The 15,976-nt window shown below is 39.2% G+C and overlaps 1 protein-coding gene across 10 annotated transcripts in view; it reads right to left on the bottom strand.

Moving 5' to 3' along the window:
- The window catches only part of L3MBTL3 (L3MBTL histone methyl-lysine binding protein 3), a 118,776-nt gene that overhangs the window by 91,097 nt on the left and 11,703 nt on the right, over positions 1-15,976 (bottom strand). For all 10 annotated transcript variants that reach the window (XM_067010741.1, XM_067010743.1, XM_059083271.2 and 7 more), the window contains one exon: positions 5,028-5,143. In XM_067010741.1, coding sequence (XP_066866842.1) covers positions 5,028-5,129 — 102 coding nt within the window. In that variant the 5' untranslated portion in view covers positions 5,130-5,143. The remainder of the gene's footprint in view (positions 1-5,027; positions 5,144-15,976) is intronic.

The following is a 15,976-nucleotide window of genomic DNA, read 5'->3' as shown; positions in this document are numbered from 1 at the left end:
GAGAAAAGGGAACCCTCCTGCACTGTTGGTGGGAATGTAAACTGGCGCACCCACTGTGGGTGGGTGCCAACAATTCCACTCCTGGGAATATATCCAAAAACCCCAAAACACTAATTTGAAAAGATACATGCAACCCAATGATCATAGCAGCATTATTTACAATTGCCACGATATGTGAGCAACCTAGTGTCCATCAACAGATGAATGGATAAAGAAGATGTGAGAAAAAAATATATATCACATACTATATATTATATATATAAAACACACACACACACACACACACACACACACACACACACACACAATGGAATACTACTCAGCCATAAAAAAGAATGAAATTTTGCCATTTGCAGCAACATGGATGGACTTGGAGGGCATTATGCTAAGTGAAACAAGTCCGACAGAGAAAGACAAATACTATATGGTATCACTCATATGTGGAATCTAAAAAAAAAAATGATACAACAAACTAGTGAATATAACAAAAAGTACCACACTCACAGATATAGAGAACAAACTAGTGGTTACCAGTGGGGGGTCGGGGGGAACATGGGGTAGGGCATTAAGAGGTACAAACTATTAGGTATAAAATAAGCTACAAGGATATATTGTACAACATGGGGAATAGAACCAATATTTTATAATAACTATAAATGGAGTATAACCTTTGAAAACTGTGAATCACTATAGTGGTACACCTGTAACTTATAATAAAAAATTAACCTCAAGGTGTTTTTAAAGTATCCTATCATATGCAAAAAGACACAGGGATCAATTTTATGACTTCTCAATTTTTTTGCCTTCCACAATATTACTACTGTAAAAAATGTTGGACAGCATAGGCTGTTAGGTGCTGCTAACATTACTGAGTTCCACTGATGAAATTCCAGAAAGACGGACACATTTCCTAACATTTTTTTCCCCAATAAAATCCTCAAATTCTGAAATTGGTAATGCTTTTATGAATGGTGCTGCAACTATAGAAACTTGATATAATCACTTTTTTTTAAGTTATTAGTTCTTTTAACCTAGACATCTAAAAAGCACTATAAAAAATTAGCAACTGGCTCCATTCTACAATCAAGAATGTCAAAATTATAAACTTTACAAAAGGGCTTTTTTAAGCAAATCAAGCATATCAGCTGACACTGTAACTTCTGTTAGTGGATACATCTAGGTCAATCAGAACACAATTATGCCTGAAATATATAAGGGGTTGAAAAGGTTTTGTTTGTCTTGGCTTAAGCTACCTTTTATTTGATTCATTCTCTTTATTTTTGCTTATAGCGGCAAAGGATCTTTAGCCTATTTGTGCCTGTCTTTAAGAATAGATCATTAAAAGACACTGCTGAGATTACTGTTTTCATTATTTTCAGTGTTGAAATGGGACTTCTACTTAGCAATATGTTTTAAGGACAAAGACATTTCATAACTAAACTGTTCTGAATGTCAATCAAGACAAGGCAAAACCCTGCAATGAGAGCGCAGTGAATTTTCCAGTTGGGTTTCCGCATCACTGCTGCTGGGTCTTGCTCTTGGTTAAGTGGCAACTATTCTTTTGAGATAAGATGCTATCACACGCAGGAGCGTACTGACATTTTACTGAGGGACTCCGGAAGACTAAATCCTTACGACCCAGAGGAATAATTCTCTGCAGATAAATTTCAGAAATCGTAAGAAGTTTAGGCAGAGAATGGCTTAGGGACAGCAAGCCCTACCATGCATCTTTCCACAAGCCTTACCACTTAGTCACCTGCCTGTTCTTACAGCTGGCCCTGAGATATTAATCTACAAACACAGATTGGCATTTTAAAGGAACAAATTAGGCAATGGTAAAGTTTACAAAGCTTGTTTAAGTAAAAATGTCTTGTTAATGACTACAGTATTTTCAAGAGGGCCGGTGGACACTTGTTGCTCCTCCCTAACACTACACTTTCTGATGCTAGCCCTGCTGCTGGATGCCCCTTTCTCTCCCTTCTTCCATCCCTGCCCCCCAAAGTCTTCCCACAGTTCCCCACCTATTTTCAGGCACCTAAACCTCACATGACATCTGCTTCCAAAGCCTTCCTGATCCCTCCAGCTAACATAATACCTCCTCTAAATTGCTGTAACATTTCCCTTTCATCTCTTTTGATATGAAAACATTTCTCTTGTTAGTAGAATAGCAGTGGTAAGAGAATCAATTTTAAAATCAGAAAAGTCTGGTTTTAAGACCCAGTTCTGCCAGTAGCGAACTGTCTGACCTTGCTTGAGCAAAGTGACTTAAGCACTCCGGGCCTCTGTTTCTCCATCTGTAAACTAACAACAGTGACAGAAACTCCCTCAAATGGGTTAAATAAGAGAATTAGAAGATGTAGGTCAAGTGCTCACCAGAGAATAAGTTCTCAATTCTTTCTGCTACTGCACCCAAATAAGGAGCTTTTGCGCTCTGTTTTATATAAGGGTTGGTTAGCCCAGTGTGAAGCGGGGAATGGGGGTGCCGGCACAGGGACCAGTAAAAAGGGACCAAGGTGTGAACTAGTTGGCTGGGCTGGAAACACGGAGGCACAGAGGAGTGAAATGAGATGCAGCTGGAGAGGGAAGTAGGGGCTAGACCACCAAAAAAACTCTTGTGGTAAACTTAAAGGGTTTGAACTTGATCACGAAGGACACAGGAAACTGCTAAAGGATTTTAAGCAGAAGAGTGATATCACTTGACTGGCCAGCAGTCATGAGGCTTTTATAGAGAAAAGTTCTTTCAAAATGGCCATAAACTGAAGCATATTAAAACCTGTTCCCATGATGAGAAACCGACTTCTATGTATTCGCTGAATTAACTTCAGCTGGTTGTCTTAGGGATCTCACATTAAGAAAGCCACATGCCTTCGCCCATTAAAAAAGAGAAGCTTCCAGTGTCGAATAGGCAGAGCATGATGCGGGAGAGTAAACTGCATGATTTATTCAAAGTTCTTTCCAATAACTTAATTATGAAAAACCAATTGCTTAATCAGATCTCTTAGGCAACTCAAATTTTAATATGAGAAGCAAATGAATCAGAAATCCTAAGCAATATAATCAACTGGCTAGTCTTTGAATCTCCTCAGATAAAAAGGGTTATAAAGTAGAAAATCTTTTTAAATTATTTTTTTAAATAGGGTATCTGTCAACTGCAGATAAAGTGAATTGGATACATGGCAATTACCCAAGTAATTAGATGAGTCTAAAAGTCAAATCAAATAACCCAGATTATAATACCCACTAAGTGGCTTAATTATCTGAGTACCTTTATAAAAGCAATAGGTTAATTCCTAAAATCCATTGCTTAGAAAAGCTTTAGGCAATCTAAATTTCTTAGGGATGAAGACTTCACTCTATTGTCAAAATCTAACTGAACAAAAATTATAAATTTCATCATCCACCTACATGGAAAAAAAAAATAAGCCATTCAGAAGGAATAAAAATGTACAAGAAAAATAAGATGCTGCAGCAATTTTTAAAAAAGGCAGTTTACATAATATACCATAAAGCAAGAAAAGATACAACTTGTTAAGTGTTTTACATATATTGTGTTTTTCAACCCTTATAACCAGCTTATGACATAGATCCTATAACCCCATTTTACAGATAAAGATTGTGAAACTTAGAATTTAAATAACAAAGCTCATTTAGCTAATTATGTGGCTGACACTATCAGAATCTTGAACAGTTTTTCTTTCTCAAAAATTTGAGCACTCTATTTCCATCATATCTAATCCAGATGAACATTTGGAGAATGTTAGAGAAGATAAAACCCTTGGCATTCATTTAATTCCTTATTTTACCAACGAGGAAATTGGCCCCAAAGAGATTAACTGACTTGTTCAAGGTCACAAAGAACTAAAACTAAAAACCAAATCTCCTTTCCATATTTCACTAAACCTCACTGCAATATTTTTGTTAAACTAAACTCAGATAAATATGTTGGCACACTGCACTTAATTAAACCTAAACCAACTAAAATCTAAGTGTTTTTCCAACAAGAGGGTGGACTGTCCAAATCTCACCACTGAGGATGGACTAGAACACTTTTGGCTCAGATACTTGTCAAGTGGCCACTAAAAGGGATTGGATTCCAAGAAATCAATATTAGGGGGCAGGAATTTCTATTCCAGACAGGCCAGAATGCCAAACATTAGCAAGGCAAGCCAAGAGACGGCCAGTTGGGGAGGTCGGATGTTCAAACACCTGAGTGACTAAGTACAAACACAAAGTCTAAAGGGCCACAGGCAGGTTCAAGGTCCCAGAGACAGGATCAGAGCAAAAGCACATGAGAAATGAGAGGTGGGGGGGCTGACTTTCCAGGTGAGTGCTTGCACAACTCTGTCCCAGGGTGCAGCAGATGTGGTCCGGGAGTGGCTCTGGGGGGCTGGGGAAAGGGGCAGGGGGAGCCCCTAGAAAAGGAGCAGACTGAAGCAGTGCTCTCTGAGGAGAGTTCTCAGCTATACAAAAGCAGTCTCATTTACAGGAAGGACCAGCTTCTGAGCAAGTGATTACACAAAAATCCATATTTACAGTTTACAGTATAAATAATTTAAGGGAGGTGAACAGTCCTGTTTATTCAATATTTTAACATCATCCAGTTTTAAAATAAGAAAATTAGGACACGGAGTGTGGTTTTTCACTTCAAGTTACAAAGCCCATTACTACAAAAAATATACAAAGCTAGACCTTCTAAGTCTACCACTTTTACATTTATTGGCCATCCTGATAGACTAAAACCTGAAACCATCTTCCTTGAAGCTATACATTAATTTCTACAAAATGCGTACAGACTGCAGAAATACTTCTACGTCCCCCACCCCAAGTGACAAAGGCTTCTGCCAAACCATCAGCAGTGTAGCATCTTGAGATGCTGAGGACCAAGCATCATATAAAACTACAGCCACTATGCTTAATGCTTTTAATCCTTATTTCACATATGTGCTCAAATTCATTTTAATAGACACACACACACACACACACACACACACACACACACACAATTTTATGTAATAAAGACAGCTTACCTTTAAATCACTTCCTGGTAATGTACCTACTCCATCCTTCCAATCCATAACACTGAATACATCAAACTCTTGACCACTTGTGCTAGAGGCAGATTCAGTCATGATTTTTTTTTAACCTGGAAAAGGAAAAAAAGGCATATCACTAAATATTCTACATACAAATCAGTTTTTACTTTAGTGGTCATTGCTTCAATTTCCCTTAATTACATAATTTTCTTGATCATAATGTCCCATATCCAAAGATTTAGAAATAATTGCTTCAAAAATATTTTTCCTAGTGCAATCCATGGTAAATTACAGGAGAAAATATATTAATAAAAGTTCTAGGCTAAACAAAAAGTGCCATGGTAAATTATTGCTATTGTTAGAAGAGGAATTCATTGTTTCATAGCATATTCACTTAGAACAAAAAATCATGATGACATATGGATAGAATTCTTCACCCTCTAAGGAGTTCCCCCCACCCCAAGACATTCAAAAGGAGTAGATGTGGATAAAGGATAGTATCCAGTATGAAATGTTGAAAAAGAGGCCATTTAGATTTTTAAAAAGAACAAGAAAATTCAGTCCATTATTGAATGCCATCTACACTAAATTTGACAGTTAAGTCTGTTCTATCAATACAATGAATATACAGTATGATTGATTCTTTCGTGAAATTGATTTATTTAACTCAGTTGAAATATCTGCCAAGTTGATGTTCTGAGAAATAGAAAAACAGTCTCAAAATGTACAGCAAACACAATTAGGCTATGTTAAGATAACCAATTTGGCTAGCTACACTGTGATAATGCTCTTAATCTTCATTTTCAAAACAAACTTTTTCATAATCATATATCCATTGGCGGTAGTATTGATATTGTTATTCTGAAACTGCTGTCTGTGTGGTATGGGATAAAACAAATAAGTAATTATGTTGGTGTCACTGACAAGTGATCAAAGATCTATGGGTCCTAAATCTGAATGGAAGTATCTGTATAATTTCATGATGCATTTTATGTTTTAAAAATATGCATATTTTCTAGCTTTGTCCACTGACAAACTCTAGAAACAACCACCAATCAATAATAATTAACAGGGCCTCCCTGGTGGCGCAGTGGTTGAGAGTCTGCCTGCCGATGCAGGGGACACGGGTTTGTGCCCTGGTCCGGGAGGATCCCACATGCCGCGGAGCGGCTGGGCCCGTGAGCCATGGCCGCTGAGCCTGCGCGTCCGGAGCCTGTGCTCCGCAACGGGAGAGGCCACAACAGTGAGACAGTGAGAGGCCCGCATACTGCAAAAAAAATTAATAATAATAATAATAATAATAATTAACAGCCTAGTGTTCAGATTGTGGTCTTTAAATACCATTTCTCCCAGGCCTCCCCAGAGGTGGCAGGAAATGTGAAAGATGAGCCTGGAACATCTTGTCAAATAAAAAAGCAAGGAAGCTATCAAAGACAGCAGAGGTCATACCAAAAGGACTCAGAAGCAAACTTGAAGAGGCTTCTGTTGGCCAAAGTAAGGATATTAGCTGCAGTGAATTGAAACACATCAAATAAGTTTAAATCATTATGAGTTCACAATGATATTCAAAACAAACCAACCAACCAAGAACATCTCACTGATCACCTTTTGATTATACAAGGGAACCCACCAACTTATTATCTGCAAAAAGGAACAAGGACTTTTCCTGCCCATATTGCATGAGATCGATAAAAACTGTATCTCAGGGTAACCAAATCATTGGTGAGAAGAAGTTTCCTTTCAGAAAAAAATTCTTGCTAACAAATAAAGAAGGAATGACAGAACTGAAACACAGCCATTTGCGACCATTAAAATAATGACTCTAGCAAAGACCATCAATGCCTTCTAAGAATACCTATCAACCCAACACCATCTATGAAGTATTCTTGCCAGGAAAAAACTAAATCAAATCTGTTGTGATCAAGTCTATTTACAGGATATACCAGAGACAAAGGAACACGTGAAATCACACCACAAAGACATAAGAAGCAAAACATGGATTGTACTGGGAACCCTGACACCTTTCCAAAAGGTCCAAGAAGTCAAAATTACTTTCATAAAAATATTAACACGTTATTTGCCTTCTTCACTATGTTGATATTTACACTGATGGTGCAAAGCAATAGTGGATAAAACTGCTGAAGCTGTGGCACCCAGCTGCAGTAGCAGTCATTTTATTCTTCAGCAGCATGCACTCACAGTAAACAAATGCCAGATTCACTAAAAAACATCTTTGATGAAGTAAAATAATAAATTTTATTAAGTCGATATTTGAATATATATCTTTTCAATATTCTGTGTGATGAAACAGAAGTATGCACAAAGTGCTCGGGCATGCCAAAATACCAAGGCCGTCTCAAGGGAAGGCACTTGTGAATTGTTTGAGATGGCAAGCTGAACAAGCTGCTTTTTTTTTTTTTTTTTTTTTTATGAAATCCCACTTTTACTTAAAAAACGATGTTTATTCGAGTTTGGATATTTGGAAAATATTTTGTCACACTGACAGAATTCGTTACTAACGATACAATTTCAGCATTTTGGAAAACCTGTATCCACCACCATGAGCTTGACAGCTTCCCAATAGCTATAGACTTTTCTAAGGAGATGGGTGGTGATATTCATGAATATGATTTTTAAAAATATTTCATAATGAAATATGTCAACATTTGGAAGATCTACATAACTCAGTGATTTTTCCAAATGACCAATGCTTACAGTTACAAAATTATGCATGGCTAAAGGATCCATTCAAAGTGCAACACAGACTGATGGATTTTAATGTGACAGAGTACAGAAAGCTCACTGATAGGATTTCAAATTGCACACTGCAACCAACCTTTAAGAAACTACCACATGTCAAGTTCTGGTGTAAAGAAGAGTGTCCATCATTAAATGAAAAACTTAAAATAATCTTCCCTTTTCCAACCGCATACCAGTGTGAAGCAGATTTTCTTCATATGCATCAACCAAAACGAAATATTGCAACAGACTGAATGAGAACCAGGTATGAGAATCCAGCTATCTTCTATTAATCAGACATTAAAGAGATTTGCAAAAATGTAAAAGTGTTACTTCTCTCACCTTTTCTTTTAAATTTTGGACACTGTGATTATAGTTCATAAAAATTGTGCTTATACATACTAAGGTAATCAGTTTACTATGTTATAAGTAATAAATAAATAACCAATATACTTTAATTTCTAATGCAGTAAATATTGATACATATAACACAAACAATAGCTCTTTGGGTTTTTCATTTTTTAGAGCATAAAAGAGACTTGAGACCAAAAAGTCTGAAAGCCACTGCTATACAGGATTAAAAACTTGTTTTCGGCACACACAAAAAATTGTAAGGAATAACTAATAAACAAATGAAAGAGGAAATCTGAAATTTAGATTAAGAGACATTAACCAATTGCAATACTGCATTTCATAGATCTTGTTTTGACCCTGATTTAAATTATTTTTTTTTTTAAATAAAGATTATCAGGGACTTCCCTGGCAGACCAGTGGTTAAGACTTCGCCTTCCAATGCAGGGTGTGTGGGTTTGATCCCTGCTTGGGGAGCTAAGATCCCACATGCCTCGGGGCCAAAAACCCAAAACATAAAACAGAAGCAATACTGTAACATATTCAATAAAGACTTTAAAAAATGGTCCACATCGGGCTCCCCTGGTGGCGCAGTGGTTAAGAATCCACCTGCCAGGGCTTCCCTGGTGGCGCAGTGGTTGAGAATCCGCCTGCCGATGCAGGAGACACGGGTTCGTGCCCTGGTCCGGGAAGATCCCACATGCCGCGGAGCAACTAAGCCCGTGAACCATGGCCGCTAGGCCTGTGCGTCCGGAGCCTGTGCTCCGCAACGGGAGAGGCCACAACAGTGAGAGGCCCGCATACCGCAAAAAAAAAAAAAAAAAAAAAGAATCCACCTGCCAATGCAGGGGACACGGGTTCGAGCCTTGGTCCGGGAAGATCCCACATGCCGCAGAGCAACTAAGCCCCCGTGCCACAACTACCGAGCCTGTGCTCTAGAGCCCGCGAGCCACGACTACTGAGCCCGCGTGCCACAACTACTGAAGCCCGCACGTCTAGAGCCCATGCTCTGCAACAAGAGAAGACAACGCAATGAGAAGCCCGCACACTGCAACGAAGAGCAGCCCCCACTCACCGCAACTAGAGAAAGCCCGTGCACAGCAATGAAGACCCAACGCAGCCGAAAATGAAGAAAATAAATAAAGAAAAAAATTTTTTTAATGGTCCACATCAAAAAATCTTTAAAAAAAAGATAAAAGATGATTAGACAGGAGGAGAAATATGCATACCAACTGACTATTTGATGATATTAGAGAAATACCATTGCTTTTTTTTGAGGGATGATGATGATACATACTTTAAAGAGGGGAGGTCTTCCTTGTATTTTAGAGATACAAGCTGAAATTGTGAAATGAAGTGATAGAAGGCGAGGAAGTTGCTACAAATTAATAAAGGGGTAAAATGGTGAAATAAGACCAGCAACATGTTGGAACTGTGAAGATAAAGACGAGTGAAGGGTCCAGGGTGGTTATTACACTACATTCCACATTTTAAATAGTCAATAGGAAAAAAACCAAAAAACCCCCAAAAAACCCTGTGTTTCTTTGAATTATAGCTATCTTCTGTTGGAGTTTACTAGATGCTTCAATATTCTTTCTTCCTTTATCATTAAGACTTAATCCTCAAACCAGGAAATAGGTTGTAAAGGCCTGAAGAAGAATTAATCTAAGAAATAGTAAAAATATGAAATAAATTAAGACTCATACTGAAGTTCTCTATAACTCCTACCTCACTAAATACATAAGGATCAGAAACAAACCTGACTTTCTAAGGTAGGAGTGGCAACTTTTCCTGATAGATAGTAGAGTGATAGAATAATTTTCCCCCTGGTGGATAAACCAGGTAAAACCTGAGTGAGCCTTTAATAAGAAAAATTTTTCATGTATTAATTCAATCGCATCTTCTTCCAGAAAAGGATTCAAAACATCAGACAACTTACACAAATTATTTCATTTATTTGTTTCGCACAGAAAGATGGGTTCTATCATCCCTCTAGTCGACACTGAAAAAAGTGCAGAGTTCAGTAACTCATCCAAAACCATACTTGGTGGCATACCCAGGATTTTAACCCAGGTCAGTCTGATTCCAACCCTGGGTTTTTTTCTCAACCACTCACTGTCTTGTGCTGTCTCAAAGTCTTACCCCCTCTGAGAAGCTGGCTAGGCCTACTTGTCCCCATTTTACTCCTTGGAACACAGCAAATCCAGACACCAGTTTACTAGATCCAAAGTTCTCGACTTATGTAGATCAGTACAACACGTATCCTTTTTAGTAAAGTGCCATCAAATATATGCTTATTAACAAAATGTCGCTGAGATACATATTCAACACAAATAGATTTTTGGTCTTTTCCTACCTAAAAAATCATAAATGTATGAAATTTACAAGAGCAAAAATGCTGTCTGTGATAGGAGGAGGAATAGAAAATAGGGGTAATCTACAAGCTGTCACTGTACAAAAGCTGCAGCAAATGTTTATTACATATTTTAGGAAATAATTAGAATATGCTTTTGCTATACAAAACACTGGTCATGTTACATAGTATTCTCTGCCTGCAAGTACATATCTAAAATTTACAAAAATTGTTTCCATACATTGTTTCATTCTAAGGCTTGTGGACATTTTGTATAAATTATTATAGCATAAAAATATTCACTACATTGTCCTTTCCTTTATCCAATTTTGAAGCCACTGGCTACTTTCACTATCGCATGAAGTCTGAACAGCTACGATAGATTAGCATTTTCCCACCATCTCCTAATCAGGCAGAACAACCAGCAACCAATATTATTTGAACAGAAGCTGGTTTTATGACACCCTAAGTCGTCCTCTTTTTCATCTTCTGTAAGTGTGTGCACTTGTATACAAACATACAAAATCTTTTCACTTCAACAAATTGTGCTTCTAAGAGTTAAGCAATTTTTTTTTTTTTAGTACTTAGAAATGCTATGCTTTATATTTTCTTTAACTTTCACCTGGCACTGTTCCATCATCCCATGTGTAACCTGTATTCCATGGGCCTAAAAACCAGGTAGATAACGGTCACTCACAATACAAGTCACAAACTGTATTTTTCATTTGCAGAAAATCACACCCCAAATCTCTTGTTAGTGCTGCTGAGATTTCCTAAGGAAGTATCTTAAATATGTACCATGATGGGTCCTCTGTGTTATTAGCCAAGATCTACCTCTTTTCTCCTAACCTCTTCTAAATGCTAATGGTCTCCAGTCACTGCTGATGTCAAAAGGGACAGCTTTCGAGATCAGATATCCAGCAAATGCATCCATGCAGCTTCTGATTCCCACTCACCTATGTTACGGCCGACAGTGGCTAATATCAAAGGTACCGATACCCAGCGTGCTTCCACCAATACCCACTGTGGATGCCTCATCAAGGAGCTGATAATTTTACTGAAGGTGAAGACCATTACTGTTGGCACCAATGCAAATGTTATCATACTCTCAAAGTCCCTCTTTTGTGAAACAGTTCACTTTAGCTTTTACTCATTTTTATTACAATTTCCTTGCCCTAAGAATTCAGCAAAAGGGCTGGAGGACGGACTAAATGACATTTGAACACTGTCCTCAGAATTACCTCTTCTCTCTCTCCTGAACCACGCCTTGTCTCTAAACCAAAGCTGTGCAACTTGACTCTCCCTGGGAATCATGTATCGAATAGATGCACTTCCTCAATCTCTCATGCAAAGAAATCTCTGGAAGCCCTAGCCTACCATGTACCACTAGTAATCTAGAAACATCAGGTGGTGATGAAATTAGTTAACACCTTACATTTAAAAATCCTATGTTATAAGAATATGGAGATGCAAGCCCTCTCACATACTGATGGTGGCACTATTGATTGAACCAACCTCCATGGAGATCAATTTTCAAGAACATATCCTCCAATTCAGCCCCTCTACCTCTAGAAATTTATCCTATAGATACTTACATGTATAAAAAAAATGTAAAAGGTGATTCATGGACTATAGCACTGTTTGTAAAGTTAGAAAACTGGAAACAACCTGACTGTCCATCAGTAAAGGACAATTGTGGTACAGCCATATACAATGGTTAAAAAACAATGAGGGGGACCTCCCTGGTGGCGCGGTGGTTAAGAATCTGCCTGCCAACGTAGGGGACACGGGTTCGAGCCCTGGTTCAGGAAGATCCCACAGGCCACGGAGCAACTAAGCCCGTGCGCCACAACTACTGAGCCTGTGCTCTAGAGCCCTCAAGCCACAACTACTGAGCCCGCGCACCTAGAGCCCGAGCTCCACAACAAGAGAAGCCACCGCAATGAGAAGCCTGTGCACTTACAACAAAGAGTAGCCCCTGCTCGCCACAATTAGCGAATGCCTGCGTGCAGGAACGAAGACCCAACACAGCCATAAATAAACAAACAAACAAAAAAAGAAAGAACAATGAGGAAACTCTTTACATTCTGATATAGATAGAGCTCCAAGATACTATTAATACTACTAATTTTATGCAAGGTATAAAAACTGTGTGCTACCATTTGTGTAAAACAAATGGGGTATATATAAATACGTGTATTGCTTATATATGCATGGCCTATCTTTGTCAGTATTTGTCAGAAGCTGGCAACACTGGCTGCATCCAGGAAGGAGCAACAACTGACTAAAAGACAACCAAGGGAGGGAAACTTCTCTCTGTGTAGTGTACCCTTTAGTACCTGTTGAATGCTTAAACGTGTGGGGTTTTCCTAAGAAAATAAGTTACATTAAAAAAAATGTTTTAGGACTTCCCTGGTGGCGCAGTGGTTGAGAGTCCGCCTGCCGACGCAGGGGACGTGGGTTCGTGCCCCGGTCCGGGAAGATCCCACATGCCACGGAGCGGCTGGGTCCGTGAGCCATGGCCGCTGAGCCTGCGCGTCCGGAGCCTGTGCTCCGCAACGGGAGGGGCCCTGGCGGTGAGAGGCCCGCGTACCACAAAAAAAAAAAAAAAAAAAAAAAAAAGTTTTAAAATCCTATTTCATATTTATTTAAAGTACTCCATGTTTTGAAAGGCACGTCTTCTTATGAAAAATACTTAGCTTGTTACTGATGCCAGCAAATGAAGCTATAGACTAGAAGGTGCTAGGAAAATCAACTTCCCCAAAGCTCTTGGGTAATTTAACTAGTAGGTATTTAACTATATATGCAAATGTATCAGCTCCACAGATGGGTGAAAAGAGAAAGGGTAGGGTTCACTTCTCCACACCTGAGGTATCAAAAACATACAGTAGAACCCTGGCATTCACAGACTATTTATGGTTTCTACCATTCCTGAGTGACAGCTGAAGTTCCCATGACATTTAGTAATTTGCCATTTTGCAGAGACACGATTCTGAATAACACTCCATAAACCCAGAGTCCCGGCCAAGGTCCAGGTGTGCTCTGAGTCACAGTGCTTTGTCTGAGTGCTATGACCACTGTAAATAAAGTGATAAAAACTTTGTTTCTTGTTAAGAAATGAAACAAAAGCAACTGCTAGTTGATTCTAGTGTTGATGACAGAACGTGGAGAATACGGAAATGTTTATGAAAGTGATAGGTCCCAGCCACAAAACAGAAGTTTCGGATAAATCAAAGGCTGAAATGTCAAATGCAATGATGACTCAGACACACTATGTGAACAAAACTACCAAACGCTCCAAAAGGAAATAAGTAGAAAAGATGTGTGAATTTGTTTCAACAAGTGCTCTCGACAGTACAAAAGTTGCTCATCAAGTGAGATAAATATTTAAGGTCTAGAGAGATCATTCACATTTTTCAGTTACACTTTAGTAATTTGAAGGGAGGAATTACATGCTACAATGATTTTTCTCAGGTTGAGGCTTGGCAATGGTCTTGGGCAGTATCCCTCACAAATGTCAAGAATCTACTGTATCTTATTTTGACTGGAGATAAACAGAGTCCTTCATAATCCTCCCTTCATATGATTCCTTCCCTCACATCTACCAGGAGAGGATAAAATGGTGGCTCAGAGTGGGAGCAGAGACTCCCCCAGGGCTGCACTTCTACAGCAAGTTCAAGGTGAAGAGGCTGCCCGGGGCTGGCATGGAGAGAACAGCCCCCTGAAAGATAAGCAACCCAATCTAGTATGTTCCAACACAAAGTGAGAGAGTGGGCCTTGCCTATAAACCAAAAGTCTGGATCTGCAGATAAGGTGAGAATTAAAGATTACTAAAGAAAGTGTACTAACTGTAGCCTGGCCATTCCTGCTCAAACCATTGTTTTCAAAATATTACAGTATTTAAAAGAACGGCTAGTTACTGTTCACTAAGACCAATTAAATAGTTTTAATAATTTTACATGAGGCTGCTTTTTTAGAATTCCACTTTATAGCTTTACAGTTAACAGGCCCATCTTTCAAAAATAAGTTACAGAGATGACAAGGCCAAGAGCTGGTAGTAGTTGTAAAATGGGGGTAGACATGACCTCAGAAGCAGCATCTGAGAATCCGATTTAAATTCTGTCATTCAGAGAGACGCCGGGACTGAGATCTCAGTGCCTGGTGTCAACGGACTACACTCATCAGTTTTTGGTTCAAGAGGGCAATGTTATCTTTTGTGAAGAGTAAGTCAGGAATGTTAACCCTAAAATCACGACCACGAAAGAAACAAAAATGATAGCTATGCAGAAGAGTAAGACGGCAATAAGAAAAGTCAGCCTCCACTGTGGGGATCCAATGCCTTGCTGCTATGATGCCCATATTAATACCATCAACTGAAGTTGGCTTTTGGTGTACTTGGTAGAAATCATCACTCACTAACCAAAGGCTGTCTCTGGCACATTGTGACATTCTCAAAAAAGTCCTATGCGTCATCTTCGGTAATATCATCAAAAAGGCCTCTGCCCGCTGCTAAACACGTTATTAAAGTGGCGTATAAAACTGCTTTGGGCCTCCCCATCCCCACTCACCCTGCCCCTTGACATCCTTTCATAGACAGACGCAAATCAAACACATCATCCATCATCCTCAAAACCTGCCACTCTCTCTCAAGTTCCTCTTTCCATCCCTCTCCCTTTCCTAAACAAACCACAGCCTTCCTTTCCTCCCTTCAATTCACTTTCCAAAGATTAACAATGACCTATTCTGTGACACAAGACCAACTAATCCCTTGAAGCCTGTTTCCCCACCTGTAAAATGTGGCAAATAAGAGAACTTTTCTACATTGGGCACTGGTGAGGATTACATGAGATGGACCAGGTAATACTGCAGCACAGTGCCTATCCCATAGTAAGCAGTCAATAAAATCTTAACTTTCTGCTCTAATTATCTGGTTTCACAATTATTTGCGCTCATGACAGTCACTCTGTGACCTCAAAAAATTAGTCAGTGGCTTTTTTTTCCCCTTTCCCTTCATTTTACTTCAATGGCATCTCTTATAGTAAGCCATCTGTGTTTAAAGCTCCATCAGAAGATGTCAAGATCACTACATAAAAGTAGATGTTTCATTGTTAATAATAATAATACCTATAGTTACATGGCTCCAGAAATGACTAGCTTTCTTCATAGAACAATACCTCTGAAGTAATGGAGAAGGATTTGCTGTGTGGGGAGGGAGTTGGACCCAAAGGCCAGGCTCTCTCGGCCACCATGCTGGGCTGGCACCACACTGTGGACCAGGCTAAGGCATGTAAACAGGACGAGATGAAAGGCTAGGGCCACATTTCTCAAAGTCTGCCCCTCAAAACTTTTAGACCATTTCTGCATGTCCCGTGATAAAAGTTTAGTGGTGAGGGAGATGTGTAACCCCCTGGGGTCTTTAGGAGACAGATGGTGCAGGCCAGCAGCAGCAGCACGGCAATCTGTGAAGTGCTGTCTGAGCCCGAGCTTCCCACAGTCACTT

This window comes from Kogia breviceps, chromosome 13, assembly GCF_026419965.1.
Source record: "Kogia breviceps isolate mKogBre1 chromosome 13, mKogBre1 haplotype 1, whole genome shotgun sequence".
Lineage (NCBI taxonomy): Eukaryota > Metazoa > Chordata > Mammalia > Artiodactyla > Physeteridae > Kogia > Kogia breviceps.
Note: the sequence above shows the minus strand (reverse complement) of the source record. Positions and strands in the feature narration are given on the sequence as shown.